At 39.9% G+C, this 21,235-nt stretch overlaps 2 protein-coding genes across 4 annotated transcripts in view; both read right to left on the bottom strand.

The window, feature by feature from the left end:
* Positions 1-6,257, bottom strand: part of rag1 (recombination activating 1) — a 7,287-nt gene extending 1,030 nt beyond the window's left edge. The window contains exons 1-4 of one of the 3 annotated variants that reach the window (XM_077210197.1): positions 6,095-6,257; positions 4,691-5,011; positions 3,428-4,563; positions 1-2,116 (exon numbers count right to left, since the gene is read on the bottom strand). The exon at positions 1-2,116 is cut by the window's left edge and continues 1,030 nt beyond it. In XM_077210197.1, coding sequence (XP_077066312.1) covers positions 369-2,116; positions 3,428-4,563; positions 4,691-4,992 — 3,186 coding nt within the window. In that variant the 5' untranslated portion in view covers positions 4,993-5,011; positions 6,095-6,257 and the 3' untranslated portion in view covers positions 1-368. Of the gene's footprint in view, positions 2,117-3,427; positions 4,564-4,690; positions 5,015-5,901 lie in introns of all 3 variants that reach the window. The other 2 variants (XM_077210198.1, XM_077210199.1) reach the window with 2 other exon arrangements.
* The window catches only part of accs (1-aminocyclopropane-1-carboxylate synthase homolog (Arabidopsis)(non-functional)), a 258,310-nt gene that overhangs the window by 203,559 nt on the left and 33,516 nt on the right, over positions 1-21,235 (bottom strand). The window lies entirely within an intron of this gene.

Here is a 21,235-nt window from a genome sequence, read left to right as displayed (position 1 = left end):
AAACAGTTTAAGTGAGTTACAACTCCCTCATAGGTTTTCATAAACAACCCTTCTGGATGAATTCGTGAATTTGTCACAACCTGGCAATACAATGAAATCCCTCATATTTCACATGTAGCAAGAGATAAAACACACACCATTTGCCTGTAAAATCTGGGAAGAAAAAAAGCTCTGCCCATATAATTTTATCTCTGCCATAAAACAATTTAGCTCACGTTTATGCACTGGCTTCAAAAAAATAATGAAGTGAATAATAAAGCCATTAAATGTCATATTACATGTCATCTCAAGAAACAAAAACAATTACGGAACAATATTTTCCATAGCAAGAAAAACGGTCCATTAAAGAAAGTCAATCAGAGAAAAACTCAAAAATCTGGAACTTCAAGAGCCACATCAACTTCATCTGGGGTCTCTTCTGGGTTAAATGTGGCTTGCATTGCTTTTGCTGAATTCTTATGAGCCTCCATAAACTTCTGAAGATACTTGGAGGTGTACAGCCAGTGGTGTTTCAGTACATCTTCAAGTTCAAATGTTTTGGACTGCCTCGCATTCATCTTCCGAAAACGTCTGAACAGCTTGTTCCCAGACTCATTGCCTTCACTGGCCCATGCTCCGATAGACCCGTCTCTCTCAATAATCTCAGGAACATGGGCCAGAGTCTTGTGGAGGTAGTTGGTAATCTTTCCATCATAGCGGTACTTAAATGTGGTGGAAAGGAGGTCAGCAAATTGCTGAGAGTTGTAGCTATATCGACAGAGTTGGTCAGGGCAGTCTCGGGAGGGACATGTGGAACGCCACACAGGCTTCATCTGGACGTAGAGTTCCATCAGTTTCTTTAGTGCCTCACGTCGTTCCTCTGAAGGAACCAACTCACAGACCACCTCCACAGCCTCACGTGTCATCAGCCGGCGCGCATAGTTTCCATTCATCCTCATCACAGGCTTGAGTTTCAGTTTGCTTCTTAGCTGTTTGTCCAGGGTTGACCGCCAACGACGGCGTTCCTCTCGACTCGGATTGGTCCTCTGGTAGACTTCGCCGATCTCATCCTGAAAGATCTTATAGAATTCAGTCGCATTGCCAATGTCGCAGTGCAGGGCATCCAGAGTAGGCTGGGTCTCCATGAAAGGCTTTGCGGAAACCCCTTTGACCCGGTCACGGAGTTCATCAGCGGACTCTGAGAAAGGATTTTTCCTCCAGATCTCGTAGCGCTCAAGATTTTCATTGTGGCTACGTGTGATGGAATGAAGCACCATGTTTTGAGAGGCTTCAGCTCGGGTTGAGTCGCAGAGTGTGCATACATAAGTGGAGCCTGATGCTTCTAGCCCTTCCATTTCACGAACCATCTTCTCATCATAGCCTGTTCCCCGAAAGAAGAATCTAAATGAGCGTAGCAGACCACCAACAGATATGATAAGTCGACTTTCCATCATGGCTTTTCGCTCTGCTACCACGGGTCCCAAGATTGCTGTCAGGGTCTCGTGGTCTGACTCATCCACAAACATGAGGCACAAAGGTCTACAAGAGAGCTCAGAATTTGGCTTTGGTTCCTGGAAAATGGTGATACCATCATCCTCACCCTCAACTCGGATGGAGATGGACATGACTGTGAAGGAAAACCTCACTGCCTTCTCAGGAACCGCTGGACCATTTCCATGCTTCTCGCTGACATCTCCCATACCATCACATGATTCTTTCACCACCACAGTAAAGCCAGAGGTGCAAATGCTGTCATCTAGCCCCCTCTCTCTTAGTCCTTCCATTATGTCCTCCTCCAGGTCTTTTAATGCAGAAGCCAGTGCCACATCGTAGCGGAATCGTCTGGAAATGGTATCCGCAGGGACATCCTCAACAAAGGTTGTCCAACCAGAGAGGCCATCAATGATGCCCACATCCCAGGAGCTGGAAACGTTTTTTAAAGCTGGCTGCCATTCAAATTGGTGGAACCCGGGGAGAAGCTCTTTCTCAGCATTACGTAGTGTGTGCAGGGGCTGGAATATCTGGCGGCCACTAGTGGCCTTCACAGTGCGATACATCTTGTGGTACTGACTGCAGCTAAGGAAGGTGTTGACTCTTATAGCCAAACACACTGCAGGATGCAGACCAAATCCCCTGCCTGAAAGAGAATACAGAGGGAAAACAAAACTGTGTGAGATAGAGTCAGAAGTTTGAATTCACAGAACTGTTTTTCCAGAATAAACTCAAAATAAGTGAGACTGTGAGCCTGAATGTGTGATTATGGACTGACTTTAGAGCACCAGCAATTGAAGGCAACAATATCTGTAATTCTGATTATAACTGCAGCATGGAATATGTCCTAATTGTTCTATATCAGAGAGATTATTAATGCTTAAGTTAGAAGTGAGGTGACTCAGCTGGGCTGGAAATACTGATATTGGCTGCTGATGAAAACAGGCACCAGCTGGGCTCTGTTCCCCTGGAGGGTTTAGACAGCATCTATGTCATTTGCAGATACAAGGGCTACTGAGGTTGTTTTCATTCTAACAGGCTCTTTACAAGAATTGTTATTGAGTACTGAGTATCACATACACTACCAGTCAAAAGTTTTGAATCTGTAAGATTTTTTAATGTTTTTAAAAGGCTCTTCTGCTTACCAAGGTTGCAAATATCAAATAAATGCTGTTTTTTTTTCTTCTTTATATTCATCAAAGAATCCTGAAGAAAAAATGTTACACAACTGTTTTCAACATTGATAATAATAATGAATGTTTTTTGATCAACAAATCCGCATATTAGAATGATTTCTGAAGAATCATGTGACACTGAAGACTGGAGAAATGATGCTGAAAATTCAGCTTTGATCACAGGAATAAATTACATTTTAAAATAAATTAAAAAAGAAAACCGTTATTTTAAATTGTCATAATATTTAAAAATATTACTGTTTTTTTATCAAATAAATACAGCATTGGTGAGCAGAAGAGACTTCTTTTAAAAACATTACAAATCCTACCGATCCAAAACTTTTGACAGGTCGTGTATGTGTGTGTGTGTGTGTGTGCGTGCGCGCACATTCAGTAAAGTGGTGTTTATTCTATTTAAATTGACAGTGAGGCACATAGGAAAATAATTCATACATTTTTTTGTATAGACAACCTCGTGGATGTGTTTAATTTTTCATATCTAGTTGCAGGTAGTAGCCTAAACATAATTGTGTAAAATTACATGTTAAAGTTGTTGTTCCATGAAAAATGAATACAATTAACTGCAGTCAGGCATTGAAAATTAGGCTAGGTCATTATACAAAACAAATGATACCATATATTAGGTTGTAAAAACGTTATTCTTGGTTGCTCTCAAGCTTATGTAAGTCAATAATGCATTATCTGTTCATTCTAGTTGTATTTATCTGACAACAACTGCTTTGACAGTCACATATTGTGGGTGACGTGTTTCTTGGCATTACCTTGCATCATAGCTTCCAATTCATCTGCTTGTTTGTGTTCATTCCCGGCTCTCAATGCCAGAAGGAAGAGCGTCAAACAGACAGACTTCACATCCCCTCCTTCCTCCTTTTCAGCAAACACCTTCACCTGGTTCTTCAAGTCTCTCAGCCTGTGTTTTTGAGCCCGACGGGTCAGCGACAACAGGTGCTGTCTAGGGCGCCCACCTTTGTTGACTGGCAAGTAACCATTGAGATTCTGCTCTGAAGGTGTTTGTTCTTCCTGGGACTCTTTTTCATGGTAGTGGTTAAGGCAGTGTTCCCTAAAGGAGTCCAATCGGACCCAGTCGCTGCATCCTTCGCTGGGGCAGAGCAGAGGAAGTGCGCTGAGGGTGGTAAGGAAGAACTTGGCTGGCCTGGTCAGCTGGGATGGGTTCAGGTGTTGGCTACAGGTGGGACAGTTCGGGCCCAAAGCTCGACTGTACCTCACTATGCAGACCCGACAGAACAGGTGCCGACAGGGTGACTGGACAGGGTCGGAAAGCAGGTGATCACACACTTGGCAAGTAACAGCACGTAACAAGTCCGCTGGGACTTCGGGAGGGATGAGCTTAGCGCTCAGATGGTCCCTCTGGCATTGTGTGATATTCTTTACCCATTGTCCTCTCTGCACTGATAGTTTTAACCATTCTTTCCCACCTGATCCCACAGGATTCACTGTGGTCTGTCTCCACAATCTATTGGCACCTGAAGTTTCTGGGGAATCCCTCTTGATTCTCTTTGGAAGGCTGTGTGCACCTTTAAGTGGTTTGATCCGCTTCCTTCCCATTTGCTGAAGAGAGCTCTTCTTAGGGAAGCAGAGGTTGCAGTTGGAAGTGTGGGACTTCCAGTCTGGGATCCGGGTCCTAGTGAAAGAACAGAAACCCCCTCCCCTCATGGCAGCAGTCCAGCATCTGTGACAAAACAAAGACGGATGTACCGTCTCCATGTCAGTTGTCACGTCCACCTTGAAAACCTTCAAGATCACCTCCGGCCAGGTGACCAACTTGCAGCCCATTTTGCGCAAGGCAAACCGGCTGGACTCTTCCAAGTCTCCCTGGACTTCATGCGATGGACCTTTAGTCCTCCGTATTGTGAGGCCACAAAGACGACACAGGCTTCTGCAAAGGACGCAAGATAAAACTAAGCTTGACTCTCTGATTAACAATGATATGCTTTCAAATACAGTGCACAAGTCAACTGAACATTCAGAATTCATAAATCACTCAATATTATTATTAGACTCACTTGAGAAAATTCATATGTGTATCAATCTCCTGCAGCTTAAGGTCCACTCTCTCTCGAGTGCTCTCCACGTTTTCCTTACTCTTCCCTCCGAAACAGAGCTTCATAACACTGCCTGGAGATCCTGCCATCTCCACCTCAAGCTGGTTTTCCTTTTCCATCTGTGTTTCATTAGACAGAGGAGCCTTCTCCATGGACTTGACCCGAAAGAGCTTAAACTTCCATTCCGAAAACTTAGGATGAGACAGTTCGTCAGGCATGGAGGCTCTGGGAGCATCTTCAGAACTGCACCTCCCTTTCTCCATTGCGTCAGCTTAGATTCAGCTGCTTTCAAGAGAGAGAAAAGAAAGTGAGAAGGAATAAGATTAATTCTTTATGAATTGAGAGTTTATGAGACTATGAGATTAGTTTGGCTGCAAAGGAATATTCTTAGGTGTAATAGAAAAGGGTGGTTTCAGGATTACAAATCCACAAAAGTATAGGAAAACAACATTATTTCCAAGGCTGTGACACAACCAGACAGATTTACTTAAGTCTACTGGCATTGTTTGTTAAAAGCAGCCCTGAAATCCCAGCCCAAGGGTGAGAGCTTTGCTCTGACCCAGAGTACAGCATTATACCATAAGTGGCATTTAGTGCCTCTGTAAAATGCATGAGACAAGCGTTCAGAAATCGATCCACTGCTGAAAACTTCATTTCTCTTCTTCCTAATACTCGCTCAGGGACCCACCATGTCCCTTTTTCTATCCCTCATCTTTTGTTTCATTCCCCCCCTTTGTTAAATGGACACCTCTAGGGCTGTCAATCAGTTATAATAGTCATTTACTGTGCTGAAACAGGAGTTTAAGTCCGTAGAGGAGCTTGCTGGCATTTAACGGAGTGCTCGAGAGAAAGAGAGAGAGTCCAGTCTTATGATGCACAGCCATTGACTGAAGTCGGATGAAGAGAAATTGTAATGCCAGCCATTCCCTATGAATCAAACTTTATCCTGTGTTTCAACCATGTCACTCATGGTTGACTATGGCAGATATGCATAAACAGGCAAATAAAAACAAGGACTAGCTCAGAAGTCACATCACTCGGACTAGCAGTAGCTGTCAAACCCTTGCAGATTCACAAAACAACTGTTTCACGATGTGACACTCCTCTCTCATCCCATCCACAAGAAGGCAAAACGGTCCTCTATCCTGATCAATAAATCAACAAGGGCTTACCATAACACTCCCATGGTGAGTACATGCTGGCATTTTCTCTTTTTTATCTCCCTCTCTTTTTCTTTTTCTCCCACTCAGCTTGTGTTTGCACCCTGGGTTTCTCCAGCTATCAGCTCTGAAGTGAACTATTGAGACATGCATACACAAAAACAGCTGAGAGCATTCAGTTTGTCAGTCAGCTGGGTTGTCCTACCTTGTTTTTGAGGCTCAGCTGGCGAATTCTCCCCTGGGGTCTTTCCGCATGGGGGCACAAGGGAGGCCTAGTGCGTTTCTGTGTGCGGATGTCTTCCAGGCTCTCTATCTAAGAGTGCCTGGCTGGATCTCAGTCACTTGATGCTCCTATAAAAGACTGTGTCTCTCCATAGGAACAGAGTCCTATTTATACCTTACTGTGGGGTCCTTAACCGACACATTTTAGCACCTGAAAAACATTGGAGGTCTCGGGAAGGGGGTGGGGGTGATGCTAACCACATTCACACACAAACACTTTTACTAAGCTACCTAATAAGGGCATGCCATATATTTCTTGTTTTTTACATTATGCTAATTATAATTGGCATACATATTAAATCTAACCCTAAAAAAACTATTTTTCCAGATCAAGGCAAATGGACAAATTATGTAATATTTAGCAAACTTCTTTGACATTTTTTTCACAAACTATTTTAAGGCAAACCCTAACACACATATGCACCAATATGAGACATCATAGACCTAACATCTGAACAACCGTACACTCCAATACACAACATAAATCATGTATTTTTAAGACACAGAAACATACACATTCTGCATCATAAACGTGTCAGTACAAGGCACGTATATACAAACTAACGCATCCCCCTGCTGTTTTCCCCCGGTGCTCTCTGAAACTCATCTCCAGGAGGTGGTCCAAGCCAACATGCTGCAGCTTTGCTATTTGATCCCCCTCTATATAGAAAAACAGACACCAAAAGGAATACATTTAAAAGAGAGCTGACAACCAAGACTGACTGACTAAAATGTCCTTTATGGTATATTCAAAAGTTGGAAAAGCATAGCAAATATAAGGTATAGTCCAATTGCATTTTACAATTTCAGAATCCTGCTGAGACATGGTTATTTTTCGTTTACTTTATAAAGTAGGGGAAACTAGGACGTCACTATAATGAGCATTAACTCTACAAGTGGGCCTTGTTGCAGTCCCATTATGAACTGTGTTGGAGTCATTAGCAAGCATGAATTAAATGGATTTATTCGTTGATAAATAAAGCAAGGGTGTATTTGCAGAAGAGTTATTATGCTGTAATTGGTCCTGTGCATTTCTGAGGTGCTATTCTGTCTGGACTTCTGACAGACTAGTCAATAGTCACCATATGCCTGCAAGCATTGGGTGGCCTGTCTCATCTGAGAGTCACAAATTCTGCAAACCAAACAAAGAGAAAACATCATAAATAAACAAGAGAAAACATCATAAATAATAGGTCATTCTACAACATGGTTGCTATTTGTACCCTATATATATATTTTTAAAAATACTTACTCTGTGTTAATATTTACAACACCAGTCATATAGTAGAATGACCCATATAATACACACATTAATATGAAAAATAAACAATTATTTAAATTCACATTATTTGAATACATTTAACTGGATGAACAGACAAAGAGAGAAAAAAACCCCCAGAGGAAATAAATAAAGTCTCATTATTGTGAGTAATAAAGGGACGGAAAGTCATTTTTATGCAAAAGAGTTTGCTTTCGGCCAAATTATAATAGACAAGTCTATAAACTGAGCAAAATTAGAAAGGTCATTGAAAATACCAGTTTTTACAAGTGTTCCTTCATCCTTCACTAAGATTCCTTGAGGGCTTGAAAAACATTTGAAAACATTGAAAAAAAAAAAAAATATTGATCACGATAAAAGGTCACATGTGCGCATGTTTATTGATATAATCTGTCATCATTTACTCACTCTCATGTCGTTCCAAACCTGTATGGCATTCTTTCTTTTGAAGAATAGCCTACAAAAGAGGCATTTTGCTAAATGTCCAAGCTACTCTTTTCTGTCCAATAAAATTGGACGGTGATTCACACGATTAAACAAAAAATATTTAGAAAAACAAAAGTACATGCAATTTTTGAGTTTTAATAAAGGAAAAGTCAAATGGGTTTGGAACAACATGAGGGTGAGTAAATAAAATAATTTTAATTTCAGGGTGAAATTTGCACTTTAAAGCAGTAGTTAGGCCTGCCAGAGCCTTCTGTCATCACCAACCTAAAGAACGAGACAACTGAGAAAGAGACAGAAAAACAGAGAGAAACTGTAGGTCTGTTGCCATGGCGAAGCAAACAGAGCTGCAGATGTCCATCTAACAAACAAGCGTTGACCCCTAGAGATCCGCGCCTCTCTCCGCCTGCTAATTGACTTGTTATTGATAAGCCCAATGGCAGTTTGATTTATGTGAAAAATGCCTTCAGTCGACACACACCTGGCATTAAGCAGGGTGTTTATTCTCCACTGCATGTGCGAGTTTTAGGGGATAAGTTGTTGAGGTGCTGTTATCACCACCTGAGGAGACACCTGGTATGTGGGGTCAAAGATGTTGGTGTCAACGCAGAGGGCAAAATCGAGCTGCACACCAATCAAAACACTTTATTTGAGTGAAAAGGTGGATCATTGACACACCTATATTTTAAAGGGCACTAATCTTTGTTTAAACAGCTTATCATCCTCTGACATTTATATGATGTTTTTATGACGTCAATCAGCCATTTTTCGTCTTTATCGGGTAACTCACTGGATTCACAGAGTAAACACCTATCCCACAATGCCATGCAGTTATAGGAAGTAGCTCCACTGCTAACAAAGCATATTGCTATTATAAAATACCACAACTTTTCGGTAAGCTACTTGTTTGTTTGGGGTATACGTAGCGGTACTACCGGTATCAGACACATTTTTTTTTAATGGTACCAGGATTTCTGCAGTAAGCTACTGGTTGTACCGAGTACCGTGAATATTTGGAACCCGCTGATTGGCGCTGCTAGATGTGTTTTTTTTTAGCGCACTCTGAGTGACAAAGGTTTCTATTAACGGTGTGTTTTTACAAGCGTTGAACATTGTAGCCAATCGCAATCATATCTGTTGAGCACATTAATGCAATGACCTATCAGAGATACTAGTAAGTTAGTCAGAATATGCTGAAATATTTACTGGTAAATTTTACTGGTATTAGTACCGACTACCGAAATGTTGGAACCATGGTTCGGTGGGAAATGTTTAGCATGTCTAGCTAGTTAGCCTAGCCCTTAGCCCCTACCCCCTGCTGGTACATTCTGCTGGCAAAAAAACAAAAACAAACCATCTAAGCGTATTCTGACAAAGTCACAATTTCACAATAAAAACTCACAATAGTCGCTAATGAAGAGCTTAGCTGTATGCAGTCTTGTGGTGATATTCCAAAATATATTGTGAAGTAGTACAAAACTGAGCATCCAAAATGGCACATTTCAAAATGCACATCTCCTGTGCTAACTGAGCAATTGTCTACGGGAATGCTACAAATGTTTCTCCGGGTATATCTGACTTCCTTGTTTGAAAATAGCAATTATAACCGCAACAATTGAAGTGGTTCTTGAAATAACACTCATTATTAAAACTCATCTTTAAATTATAAGAAGTATATAACCTAAAAAGCTAAAGTAGCTTCACAAACAATAATGTCATGCATCTAAAATATGTAAAACATGTACGGTAAAATATGTTAAAAAAAATACATCTGTGATGTTTTTCCAAAGTGGATGAGGCCCTGTTTCAAGGGGTTAAACAAATTAATTCTTCGCAGACCTTCCTTTTTCCTCTTTCCTCGCTCTCTGCTTCCTTAAAGTTTATTTTGTAAATTAATATTCCAAGCAGTGGCCCCGAGTGAACAGCCATTAGTCAAAGTTAGCTGACAGAAACTCTCCCTCTCTCTCTCTCTCTCTCATCACCTTCCCCTGAGCTCTGCCTAATAATCATTAATGCAATTATCAGGATACACACTATTCATTACTGTCCTTCCATCCCTCTTTTTCTCTGTCTGTCTGTCTGGTCTGAAGGGCCTCTTTCACGCCATGTAGCCAGGGCCTGGAAAAAACAGACATGCCATTGTTTCTGTCTGGCCGATGTTTCTTATGCTGCCTTCAGGTTCTGTCAGGATCTTTTCTGTCACTCTACCGAAATTTAATTAACTTCTAACATTGTGCCAGTCTGTGTGTCGTATAGGCTTTTCTCATTATCCAATAATACAGAATTAGACTCAATCTACAGCAGAGAAGATGGTGTTTGTATTCCTCAAACATGTAGTAAGACCTGCATGTGTTTGCGTGTGTGCTCAGGAGAACACCAGATGCACGCTATGTACCTTCAACGACAAACCCCGTCAGCTTGAATCCGGGACAGTCGGGTGAGAGAGAGAGTGGAGGGAACGGGGCCGGGTGTCTTCAATCAAAATAACAATGCTCTTTAATTCTGATTTAATTAAATCTGCCCCCCCCCCCCCCCCCCGAGAGAGGCGCAGGATCAGACAGCCGCTGGAGACTCGCAGCCCCACAAAAGTCTCTCCTCCGAATGGGTTTCTGTTTAATCATTGCTTCTTTACACTCTGTCAGAGAGCTTTTTATTCCAAACTAATGCTGGTTTACACAGCTGGCCTTCTGAAATAGAAAAGCTTAGAAAACTGAACATTGAAACTACCAGATTTTCACTTGATCAGCACACAATGAAATTTGACAGATATACAGAAAGAACAGACAGACAGATACAAATTAAATATTTTTATTTTTCCCAGGGTCTCGACTTTTGCATGCACACGAGAACTTCTTGTGCCCTTGAGAAACTATTCACAAGAACACATCAGGGAATTGTTTGTGTGCTTACGCAATACAATTTCTCGTTTTATATATACTATAAGCTATTTCCCTTTGTGCATCACTGCCATCTTACTAGTAAGAAAACAAGAGCATGGATGCACATTAATTAATAGAGATCTATTTCAAAATTGCCTTATAGGGTAGTACCTCTAATATCAAGGGCTGATGTCTAAAGGATATTAAAGCCTGGATGTCTGTTCATTTTTTTAAATTAAACGAAGAAAAAACTGAGGTCATTGTGTTTGGACCAAGTCGGGTTTGTGGTTCCCCCCCGTAGATCTTGGTTCCCTGCAGCAATATGTAAAATCCAGTAGTCACCAATTTAGGCATCAAAATTGACAGTGATTTTAAACTTGATAAGCAGATAAACACGGTGGTTAAAACCAGTTTTTATCATATAAGGCTTTTATCTAAAATTAAACCTGTAGTATCTTTTGATCTTTTTGAGTGCGTAATTCATGCTTTTATTTCGACCAGATTGGACAATTGTAATGCACTTTACATCGGCTTGAACCAAACCTCCCTTTCATGCCTACAGTTGGTCCAAAATGCAGCTGCTCGTCTCTTAACAGGGACCCGGAAACACAAACATATTACCCCCATCTTGGCTTCACTTCACTGGCTTCTGTACATTTTAGAATACAATTTAAGATTTTGATGTTTGTTTTTAAGTCAGTTAATGGGATGGCACCTCAGTACATCTCTGAGCTCTTGCATACCCATACCCCGTCAAGGTCACTGAGGTCTGCTGATCAGCTGCGGCTGAACGTGCCCAGGACCAGGCTAAAGACCAGAGGCGACCGCTCTTTCTTAGCAGTTGCCCCCAAATTGTGGAATGATTTACCTCCACATATTAAAGCGGCACCCACCCTCCACACTTTTAAATCTCGTTTGAAAACATTTTTATTCTCTGGCTTTTGTTTTACCATGAGAGCGGCTGTGATCTTGGTTGTTGATGTCATTGTTGATGTTATTTGTTTGTGTTGTTATTGTGTTGTTATTTTACTCTTATCTCTGTAAAGCACTTTGGTAATCTTGCTGTTTGTCTAAATTGTGCTAAACAAATAAAGTGGTATGGTATGGTAATGTCCAATTTAACGCATCCTCTGCGGTGGCAGAGAAACCATCACACGAAATGGGCTGATGGCACAATACGGCTGTGTGCATTGTCTTATTTGGCAAGTTTAAGGGTCTACAGAAAAGACTGTAAAAAGGTGTTCAAAATCTGGCTTTCATAGAGCAATATGTCATATTTCAAGACCATAGATATGCTTTAATACATACTCTGTGGTGGCCAAGAAACCACACCGCGAAATGGGCTGATGGCGCAATAGGTGGCTCAGTGTGCATTGTCATATATATGCTAAGTTTAATGGTTTTCTCGCACGCACGTGAAAGTCTGTATATATATTTTTTTCTTTGTTGCAAAGGTCCTTTTAGAGGCTCTGTAATGCGGTGCTAAGAACATCATGAAAACCAAAATGCTTATAACCTGCATTTTTGCATAATGAAAAAGTGCACCATGAATTCATTCTGTCTTGTTTGACAATCACTAAAGAATCACTGAACAGTTGCCATCTTATGAGGTAGTTTTATTTTCATTAAATTCTTAATTTTCTATTATTGAAAAAACTAAAAAGGGCAATAGTCTGGAAATGCAAATATCTGTTCCATACTCTGCTTTCTTTTTTCCATAGTTTTCCAGACGTGGAAATTACTGATATCAAATTCCATACTTTTCTATACCTTTCTAAACCCTGTAGCTAGACCGATAGATACATATATAATAAAACAGGTGTTCCGGTTGTCTGTGTGTGAGAATGAAAAGATGAAAAGAGCAGCCCTGTCTTGTCATCACAACTGAACCTCATTTGTCCCTCCAAAGTTGATTCTGCAGGAGTGACAAACGACGTCCGCTTTCCGTGATTAAGTCTGCTTATTATTTTCCTGTCCTTTAACTTAAAGTCTATTATGAGAAATGGCAGGGTTGCTGTGGCCTTTTCAGAGGCGCTGGTGTCACACCGCAGCCATGAAGACAATAGACCCCCTGACAGCTGTTAATTCAGGGCCACCTTAAACAGTCTGATCTTTAAATCTATTCGCTCTGTAATTATACTGGAGGAAGGAGGGGTGAAGGTCCACCAGTCAGAGCACAGAACTGTGTCCAGAGCACCGCGATACGGTCAGGCAAGGGCCTGAGATCCTGGCAAGTGAGCATCTGTCAAAATATATTGTTTGTTTACAGCAAGAGATGGCCGCTGGGATAGCATATGGCGGCCGCTGATGGGTACAGCGTGGCAGTCGATCAGAGACGGAGAAGCCGAGCAGATGCTGGGTGAAGGACTCAGGAATGGGCCGCTTTGTGGCACCCCAGAGGAAGATATCATTGCTCAGAGTTCTCATTTATGCATCAACCTAAAAATAGAGAAATAAAAATGTGACATGCAGTAAGAGTATATAGCACTATAAAGTTAATGTATATAGCCGTTTAGGTAATTTGGTCTTGATTTTTTTTTTTTTTAAGTAGAGTTTTGAGTATAAAAAAAGGCACAAAAGTAGTATTTTAGACCAACTACAAAAAAAAAATTCTGTTTCCACTTCAGAAATTAGAGTATAAAAAAGAAAGAACAAAAAAAAATAATAAAAGATAACGGTGATATAGTTTAAAGTATAAAAATGAATACATGAAAATGATAAATAAATAGGTAATTGTGAACAAGTTTAATCTCTGCAAATGTGAGAGTTACATTAAAGGTGCCTTATGTCATGTCCGCCAAAAAATCAATTCATACTCCACATTCCATACCAGATGGGGGCAGTATACCTCCAGAAAGTGAGTTGGTCTACTCTAGAGTAACAAACGAGAAACCCCCTACCTTCACAACAACCCTAGATCCATAGCCGAAGCCGAGCCAACTCCTAATAGAGGACGTTTTGACTCCAGAGGAACGTTGGTTGATGTCAAGTGATTTCTAAATATTACATCTTCAAGCTACTCCCCTTCACCTTTACCAGTGAATATGTTCATATTCGTTTTGTTCATATTACATTTTTATTGTTAGTTTGAATTACATTAAATTTGACAGACAGCATTCGCTGATGTTGACCAAGCTAGCGCCATTCAGAGCTGCCAACTCTCACGAACTCACCGTGAGACACACAATTGACACTTTTCACACGCTCTCAGTCACGCCACACATCAATTTTGTCGTGCACAGAAAAATTGCAGAGCAAAGAGGACACGGAGACCGACAGACTAGACAGAGCAGGTTAGTTATGATATATAAAAAATCTCAGCTCTCAGATTCAATTTTATTTCAAACAATAAATACCGTTTTGGCGCTTGTAAATGTTACCCGATAGATCCCTAGTGCACGTGAACCGATCATCTCTACTAGCTAATAGTAAAAAACACGAACACTGTTGAAAGATACAGTAGGCTACAACTTACCAAAATGTATTCCTCATACATAATATCGACCAATCATTTTTTTTTAATCAGCGTGCAGAGGTCAATAACATAGCTGGAGAACAAATATGTCAGATTTACCTCAGGATAGCAATTTAATAAACATAATATAATTAGCTAATGTTACATTTTATCATCAGCTTGGTAGACACGGGCTCTGGTAGATAACAGGTGAAAACCGGATCGGATCTGTGGGTAGAGCTAACTATCAAACACATCAGGTTCAAGTACGCCCACAAGCCGCGCAAGTTATTCGTGTATTGCAGTTTGGCTGGTGGTTACGTTGCCCGCATACCGCCTCCCATGGCCGAAACTGGTATTATGACACCTGTCGGGCCGTGGCTAGTAATTTAGCATGCTAATTCAGGTTGATATCTCTGCAGCACTATAACTTGTCATTTTTTTAATGACATCATCGCCCTTATTTCTTCTCATTCTTTTGATGCGTGTAGCTAATTTTTTGGATATTTTTACCTCAATTCTTACACATGGCACTTTTAAGGTAGAGTGGGAAGGAAAAAAAAGTCTAAGTAATAAATAATCAAAGTAAAAAAAAAGAAAGAGATAATTACAGGCACAACTAGAAAATATAAAATTTGCAATCATGACAAACTAGCATTTCAGTCTATGCTAAACAACCAAGAAGTGATTTTCCTTTCATAGGGATGCTGTCTTGGGAATGGTATCGCATGAGTTCAGAGGATTGATGAATCATGGCAAGTTTGTCGTGACTCCACATTGCTGACAGTGGTACAATTATTGAAGCGATGCTTCCTGTTACAACCACATTGCAAAATGAGCCACTTATTGTAATGATGGAAGGAAACAATTCTTCCCCTTTCTGTCTCTCACTTTCTTCTCTACATTTCCTCTCTCGGCTCCCTGGGGAGTGCATCGTTCTAATAAAAATGGCTTTTCATTCTCTTCCACTAAACCGATGAATGAAGGATGGAAGTGTGAGTTGTTTATTCTAAAATAGGTGGCTGAAATAGATTTGATTTGTGGTAAGCAGCTTCCGAGATCAGGCCAAAGTGACACAGCTGACACAACGGCGGACGATAATCAACAGTATACATGTTTGCGTGGTTGTAGGTATGGGTATGTAATGCCAGGAGTGTGTGCTGGCCATGTTGCAGCCACTCTCAGAGTCAAGTTGACATATAATCTCTGGCTACACTACTACAAATCAAATCCTTTTATTCACTATCACGGTAGACGAGATTTGTCGCTTGCCTTACCCTAGCCTGTCTGTCTGATTAGCATTGCCTGTTTGATAAAAAAAACATGTCTCTAGGCCTCTGAAATGAAGCAAGTTGACAAAATTGTGTTTGGAATGAGTAACCAAAAAAATGTTTGGTTCCCAGAACATTCTTTTTTAAGGTCCGTTTTTGGTTAGCCAAGAAAGTTTTCTTAACGGATATAGAACAGTAGTTTTTAGTTTGTAGTACGATATTCTGACGTTCCCTTAACGTTACTCAAACATTCCCAGAACGTTCTTTTTTAAGGTTTGTTTTTGGTTAGCCAGGAAAGTTTTCTGAACTGAAATAGAATGTTAGTTTTTGGCATGTAGAACATTATTCTAAAGTTCACAGAACGTTATTGTGTGCATTGTGTGATATTTCTGAGGATCTATTGACAGAAATGCAATATAAGATCCATAACTATGTTTTCAGTGGCGTATAACGACCTTGCATAATGAACCGTTATGTTTTTATTACCTTAGAATGAGACATTTATATCTCCATAACCGCGGACACCCCCTTCTATGGAGGTCGAAATATTGTGTCATGTTTCTACCGTAGCCGACAGCGAACAAACAGCGCGCGTTTCGTCACTGCCTTGAAAAAGAAGTTTTCAGTGGTGTATAAAGACTTTACTTAATGAACCGTTATATTTCAATTACCTTAGAATGAGCAGTTTCTATCTACATACACCGCGGATCCCCTTACATTGAAACGCGCCGACATGTTTCTACAGTAGCCCTAAACGGACAAACACATTTCGTTACTATATGTTGCTCTTCGTGCAAGGAAGCAAGCTTAGTTCAGCGAATAAAACACCGACACAATGATGAACAAGTAACAATAATATTCGCAATAACATATAGTTTTACTGAATAATTAAGTAAACATAATTTCTTAATTTATCCTTGTAAAGAAACCTCATTGCTGAACTGGCTACTCTCTGCTGTCTCAGACGTTGACATATTTTCCTGTCGGCCACCGTAACTTTTGTTGGTTGCAATTCGTAACCTCACCACTAGATGCTGCTAAAAATCACACACTGCACCTTTAATTAAGTAATTATTCAATAAAGAAATAGATAAATGAATGATAGTAAAATGTACTCGGATTACAAACGTAACCTCGGTTCCCTGAGATTACAGGAACGAGTACTGCGTCGCTAGAAAAAGTTATAAAAAGAACGGTTCCTAGAATGTTATTATTTAGTTCAAAAAAAAAAAGAAGAAAGTAAAGGGAAACCAAATACTAACATTAGGGGGCATTCTGTGTTTGCAAGGTAAAAACGTCAAAAACCTTGCAGTCAAACAGATGTAAAACAGACGAGTGACATGTTGTACAGAACTATACTCTCTTCGTTATTGAGCTGATTATCAGAAATGCACATTTCAAAACACGCCCACGTGCTCATACACTTATCCGCCGCAGATGCGCCCCACAGCGCCCACTCGCTGTCATGAAGCTGTCCTTCACAATTAGCAACAGACAATCTTGAAGTGAGCTGACTCAGAATGGAAACACGTAAAACAACTGAGAGAGTAGCTGAGGTTAGCACAAGAGTGTCAGAAATGGCACACAGGTCTGATTTATCCTGTATCCACATGCTTGTGGATGAGTCAAAATATATACAATCTTAGCTAATCATAGCAACTACTACAACTCTAAGAAATTCATAAGCCTTTTTGGATGTACAGTATACAGCACTGAAACATTTATGATATGAACGCGAACGCTAGCTTTGCAAGTTTTATTTCACACAGTGTTATTCTGAAATGTGTCAGAACAATTTAACACAACAGAATTGCATTCTTAACAGGCTTTAGCATAAACTCTGCTTCTAGGCTAAGCAAGCTTGATTTAGATACATCATTGCAATTCATAACATAAAAAACAGTTGCATTCTAAGTGGTATAATGGGCTTCAACGTAACTGTCTGCTTTTACGCTAAGCAAGCTTGATTTAGATAGGCTATAGTACTTCATAGCAATTCTTAAGACAACAAAGCTGCATTTAAAGTGGTTGTGACCTTTAGCGTAAATTGTCTGCTTCTGCCAAGAAAGCTTGATTTAGCTTTCGTACATCATAGCAATTCAGAACACAAAGTATTCTTAGCAGTATAATTCACACAGCATTTAGCTATACGTTATAGCAATTCATAACACCACAAAGTTGCATTTTCAGCAGTGGGCTTTTTACCTCTAGCTTTCTGTCAGCTTCTTCTCAAGCTTGATTTAGCAACACGAGCTTGCTTTCATGGAAAACTTCATCCCTAAAAATGTGTCGTAGCAATTCATAACACAACAACGTTGTATTTTTAGTGGTATAGTGGGTATTAGCATAAACCTTTGCGTCAGTTTTTAATCTACAACAGTTTCAAAAGAATGTCACTGTGAGCTAAACAGTTGATGTTTATAGCAACCCGAATAATATTAGGGTTTAATTGAACTCAATTACCATATTAAGCGCTACGGTCTGTTAGCACAACAACAGTCCAAAAATGCATACCAAGTAGCCTATATACAACAGGGCTGCAACCTTTGCACAGAATTTTAACAAAGATTTGTGTCTATATTTATGTTTAACCAGTAAGCAACACCCTGCATAACAACATGCTAAAATCACTCATAGCATACTAACTGCTACATTAGCACCACTCACACTTTCTCCTGAAAATCTAGTCATTTGTCGAAGATAGTGAAAAGGTATAGCTTTAAGCCATAACAGGAAAACATACTGTATAAGAGCTAGTTCTGGCCATGTCTTTCTTTTTCCTGAGAGCATGTGACTGATAGGCCTGAACTTCAATTTATTGGCAAAGTTACACATTTCAGAAAGCTTTTCTGTTGTGTAAGGATGCTTCGTTCCCATCAAAAAGCCTATAAAAGAAAATACTGCCAACACTGAAAATATGTACCAGGAAGCGGATTTAGATCCTTTTAATACAAGCCGTTGTCAGTGGACTTGCACAGAGGTTTTAAACAAATCCTTAATGAGCATTTTTAGGTTGAAACGTCTTCGTACCGACCTTTACTCGCTCATCAAAAGACGAAGTCAAAAGAAATTAATAATAAGTAAAATTTCTCTAAAACTCTCACGATTATTGTTAGCTAGTAGTGTTTGCTAGAGCAATCATAGCTATCATTGCTAACCGTTCACTTGTGCAGCGATTCAGCTATTCGAAAAGACATGTGCCAGTACTTACTGATCAGACTTATATGCTAAAATATAAGCAAGTAACATACATTTTAACACATTAGCAACTACTGTACCTGGCATTGTAACAGTATTGTTACGCACATTTTCTCATCAAGTTAACATTTGTAAACAAATTGCCAGCGTAACTATTGTTTTAATTATTGTAAATAATATTAGCTAAAAGTGTATGCAACTGCACCTGTGCTACTCTACTCCCCTGATGATAAAAAATCCAGGTGACAGATTGAGGACCGTAACGTATTGAGATTTGGTCTTGTTGGTGGAGTAGTCCCAGCTCAATCCCAAAGCTCTTCCCCTGGTTCCCCACTTCCAGGTAATAAAGCTTTAGTGTGCTAAAAAGAAACGAGTATGATCAATAACAGCTGTTAGTGGTGTAGATGATCAGCCTGACACCTTACATAAGACAAGTCATAAAAATGACCAATGTAGGAGCCAGTCTCACAGGCATAGATTGATTTCAAGTCTATGGCTAGACAAGATTAACCATTAGCAAGGACACGAAGTGGAAAAACTATCCTCATCTCGTACACAATCTGTTAAGAAAGACAAGAGAGGAGGTTAAAGAGGATTTTTGCAAATAATAAGTGAATTGTACTTCAAAGTCCATTTTAGCGAGGGAACAAGGACCTGCTGGGAGACAGGAAGTCAAATATAATCCAAATTTAAGGTGACACTCAATGGATTTTATCCTATTTTACACTCATCTCCTCTCTCATATCAGGTTTTCTTTCTTTCCATCACGCCATTTTTTTTATACCAATTTGTCTAGAATCGGCTGTCTCTCTTTTATTGTATGACTCTTTGTGGTTAAAGCTGAAAGCATGCCTGGTAAACCATTAAAAAAAAGTCCAATTACACCAGGCCGAAAACATTTTATAAAAAGCGAATGAATATTTATTATGTTCCAGAATACTGAATACTGTCTGGTTTTTAGGCGTCATTTTGTCCAAATGTGCTTGTCTAAACAGATGAAGCAGTCCACAGGTGTAGCCACACTTTTTTTCTCTTTCGCTACTCATACACATCATAGCAAACAACCTCTCTGCATGAAATAACCTTCTTGATTTTATTATTCTTCAAATAGGAAGAAATGAGACAGGGAATTGGTACCTTTTCACAAGACACGTTACAACACTGTCACCAAATGGCGATGCCATATAATTACACCTGTTTCGAGCACAGCAGAAAAAATAAACACACACACATACAGAGGGAGAGAGAAAGCACTGAAAATCTGATTAAGGTCGGATCGCCTTGGCAGCCTGTGTCTTTATTTATTTATCTCAGTAAACACACGCTCACTTTATTCTGGGAATGTGAAGCGTAGCATAATTAGCTGAACATGGCTCCCTAATTGGGCTTTAATTGATATGAAGAGTGTCGCCAGGGCTGAGGCCTCACGTAGCGACACATGTTGAGCAAGTGGGCGTGGCCTAGCTGCCAATCAATCCCACTGGCATTAAAATGGCCGCCTCCAACCAATTATTGAGGGAGGTCCGGTTTTATTTATTTTTATTTGTGGACAAACATGTATAGAACTAAGATTCTAATAATACTATCAATATACTGCTCAGTTTAATTAAACTAATTTCTACAAAGCACCATGGTTAGCAATTTGCTGCATTCCATTTAAATTCAGATCTGAGATATTCCTACTTGAAATCTCAGAATCTCAGAAAAAAAATATAGAAATAAACACAGTGGCATTGCTAGCACTTATTTAGCAGGAGTTAGATTACTAACAAAGAAGCTCATTAACTGTGCTTTACATGCCCGTCTTTGCAAATGTTTGCTAAATAGCTTTTATCATAGCAGAGTATAGGTAAAATAAGTCCTTATATTAATGTAAGGATTTAATTTTATTTTATCCATTTGAAACTGATTGATCATGAAAACAGGGAGCCATATAAATGGAGCCATATCATTTTGATGAACAGGCCTGATCAGTAAAAGGGATTTGTGACATCAGCTAAAGAGGCAATAAAAAATATATATATATCTTATTTTATTGTTATTAAATAACAACAACAATAACAACAACATTGAAGGAAACTTAAAGGTGCATTGCGCAACAATTCATGTTAAAAATACACGTTTTCTAACCCATACATGCATAAACAATTGCCTGATGGACTGAATGAGCCCTTCTCTGATCACTGCAATTGCCTCTATAATCCTGTACAGTAAAATAAATAAGAGGGATTCGGGTTCGAATTTGAGACTGGGCGTGACGTCATGCGCGTTCACGCTCACCAGGCTATGTCTCGCAGGTTTGTGTTTTCGCCGGCGCCGCCATTCTCCGCATCAGCGAAGACAACTCGTGCGTCAAAGGTAGAAGATGGATTCAAAGAGACCGGCTTGTAGTCCATTCCAAACCCCAACGCAAACTCCACGTAAAGTAAAGAAAAGAAAATTGTCGTCTAGTGCCACCAAAAGGTCCAAATTGGAGTCAGACAGGCGTCGGAGTAAGACGAGAGTCTACCTCGGGAAGGCATTCAACAAATGGAGAGAT

Source organism: Siphateles boraxobius, unplaced genomic scaffold, assembly GCF_051911475.1.
Source record: "Siphateles boraxobius isolate OS27281-9 unplaced genomic scaffold, OSU_SipBor_1 65, whole genome shotgun sequence".
Taxonomy (NCBI): Eukaryota; Metazoa; Chordata; class Actinopteri; order Cypriniformes; family Leuciscidae; genus Siphateles; species Siphateles boraxobius.
The sequence above is the reverse complement of the archived record's forward strand: the minus strand, read 5'-3'. Positions and strand labels throughout refer to the sequence as shown.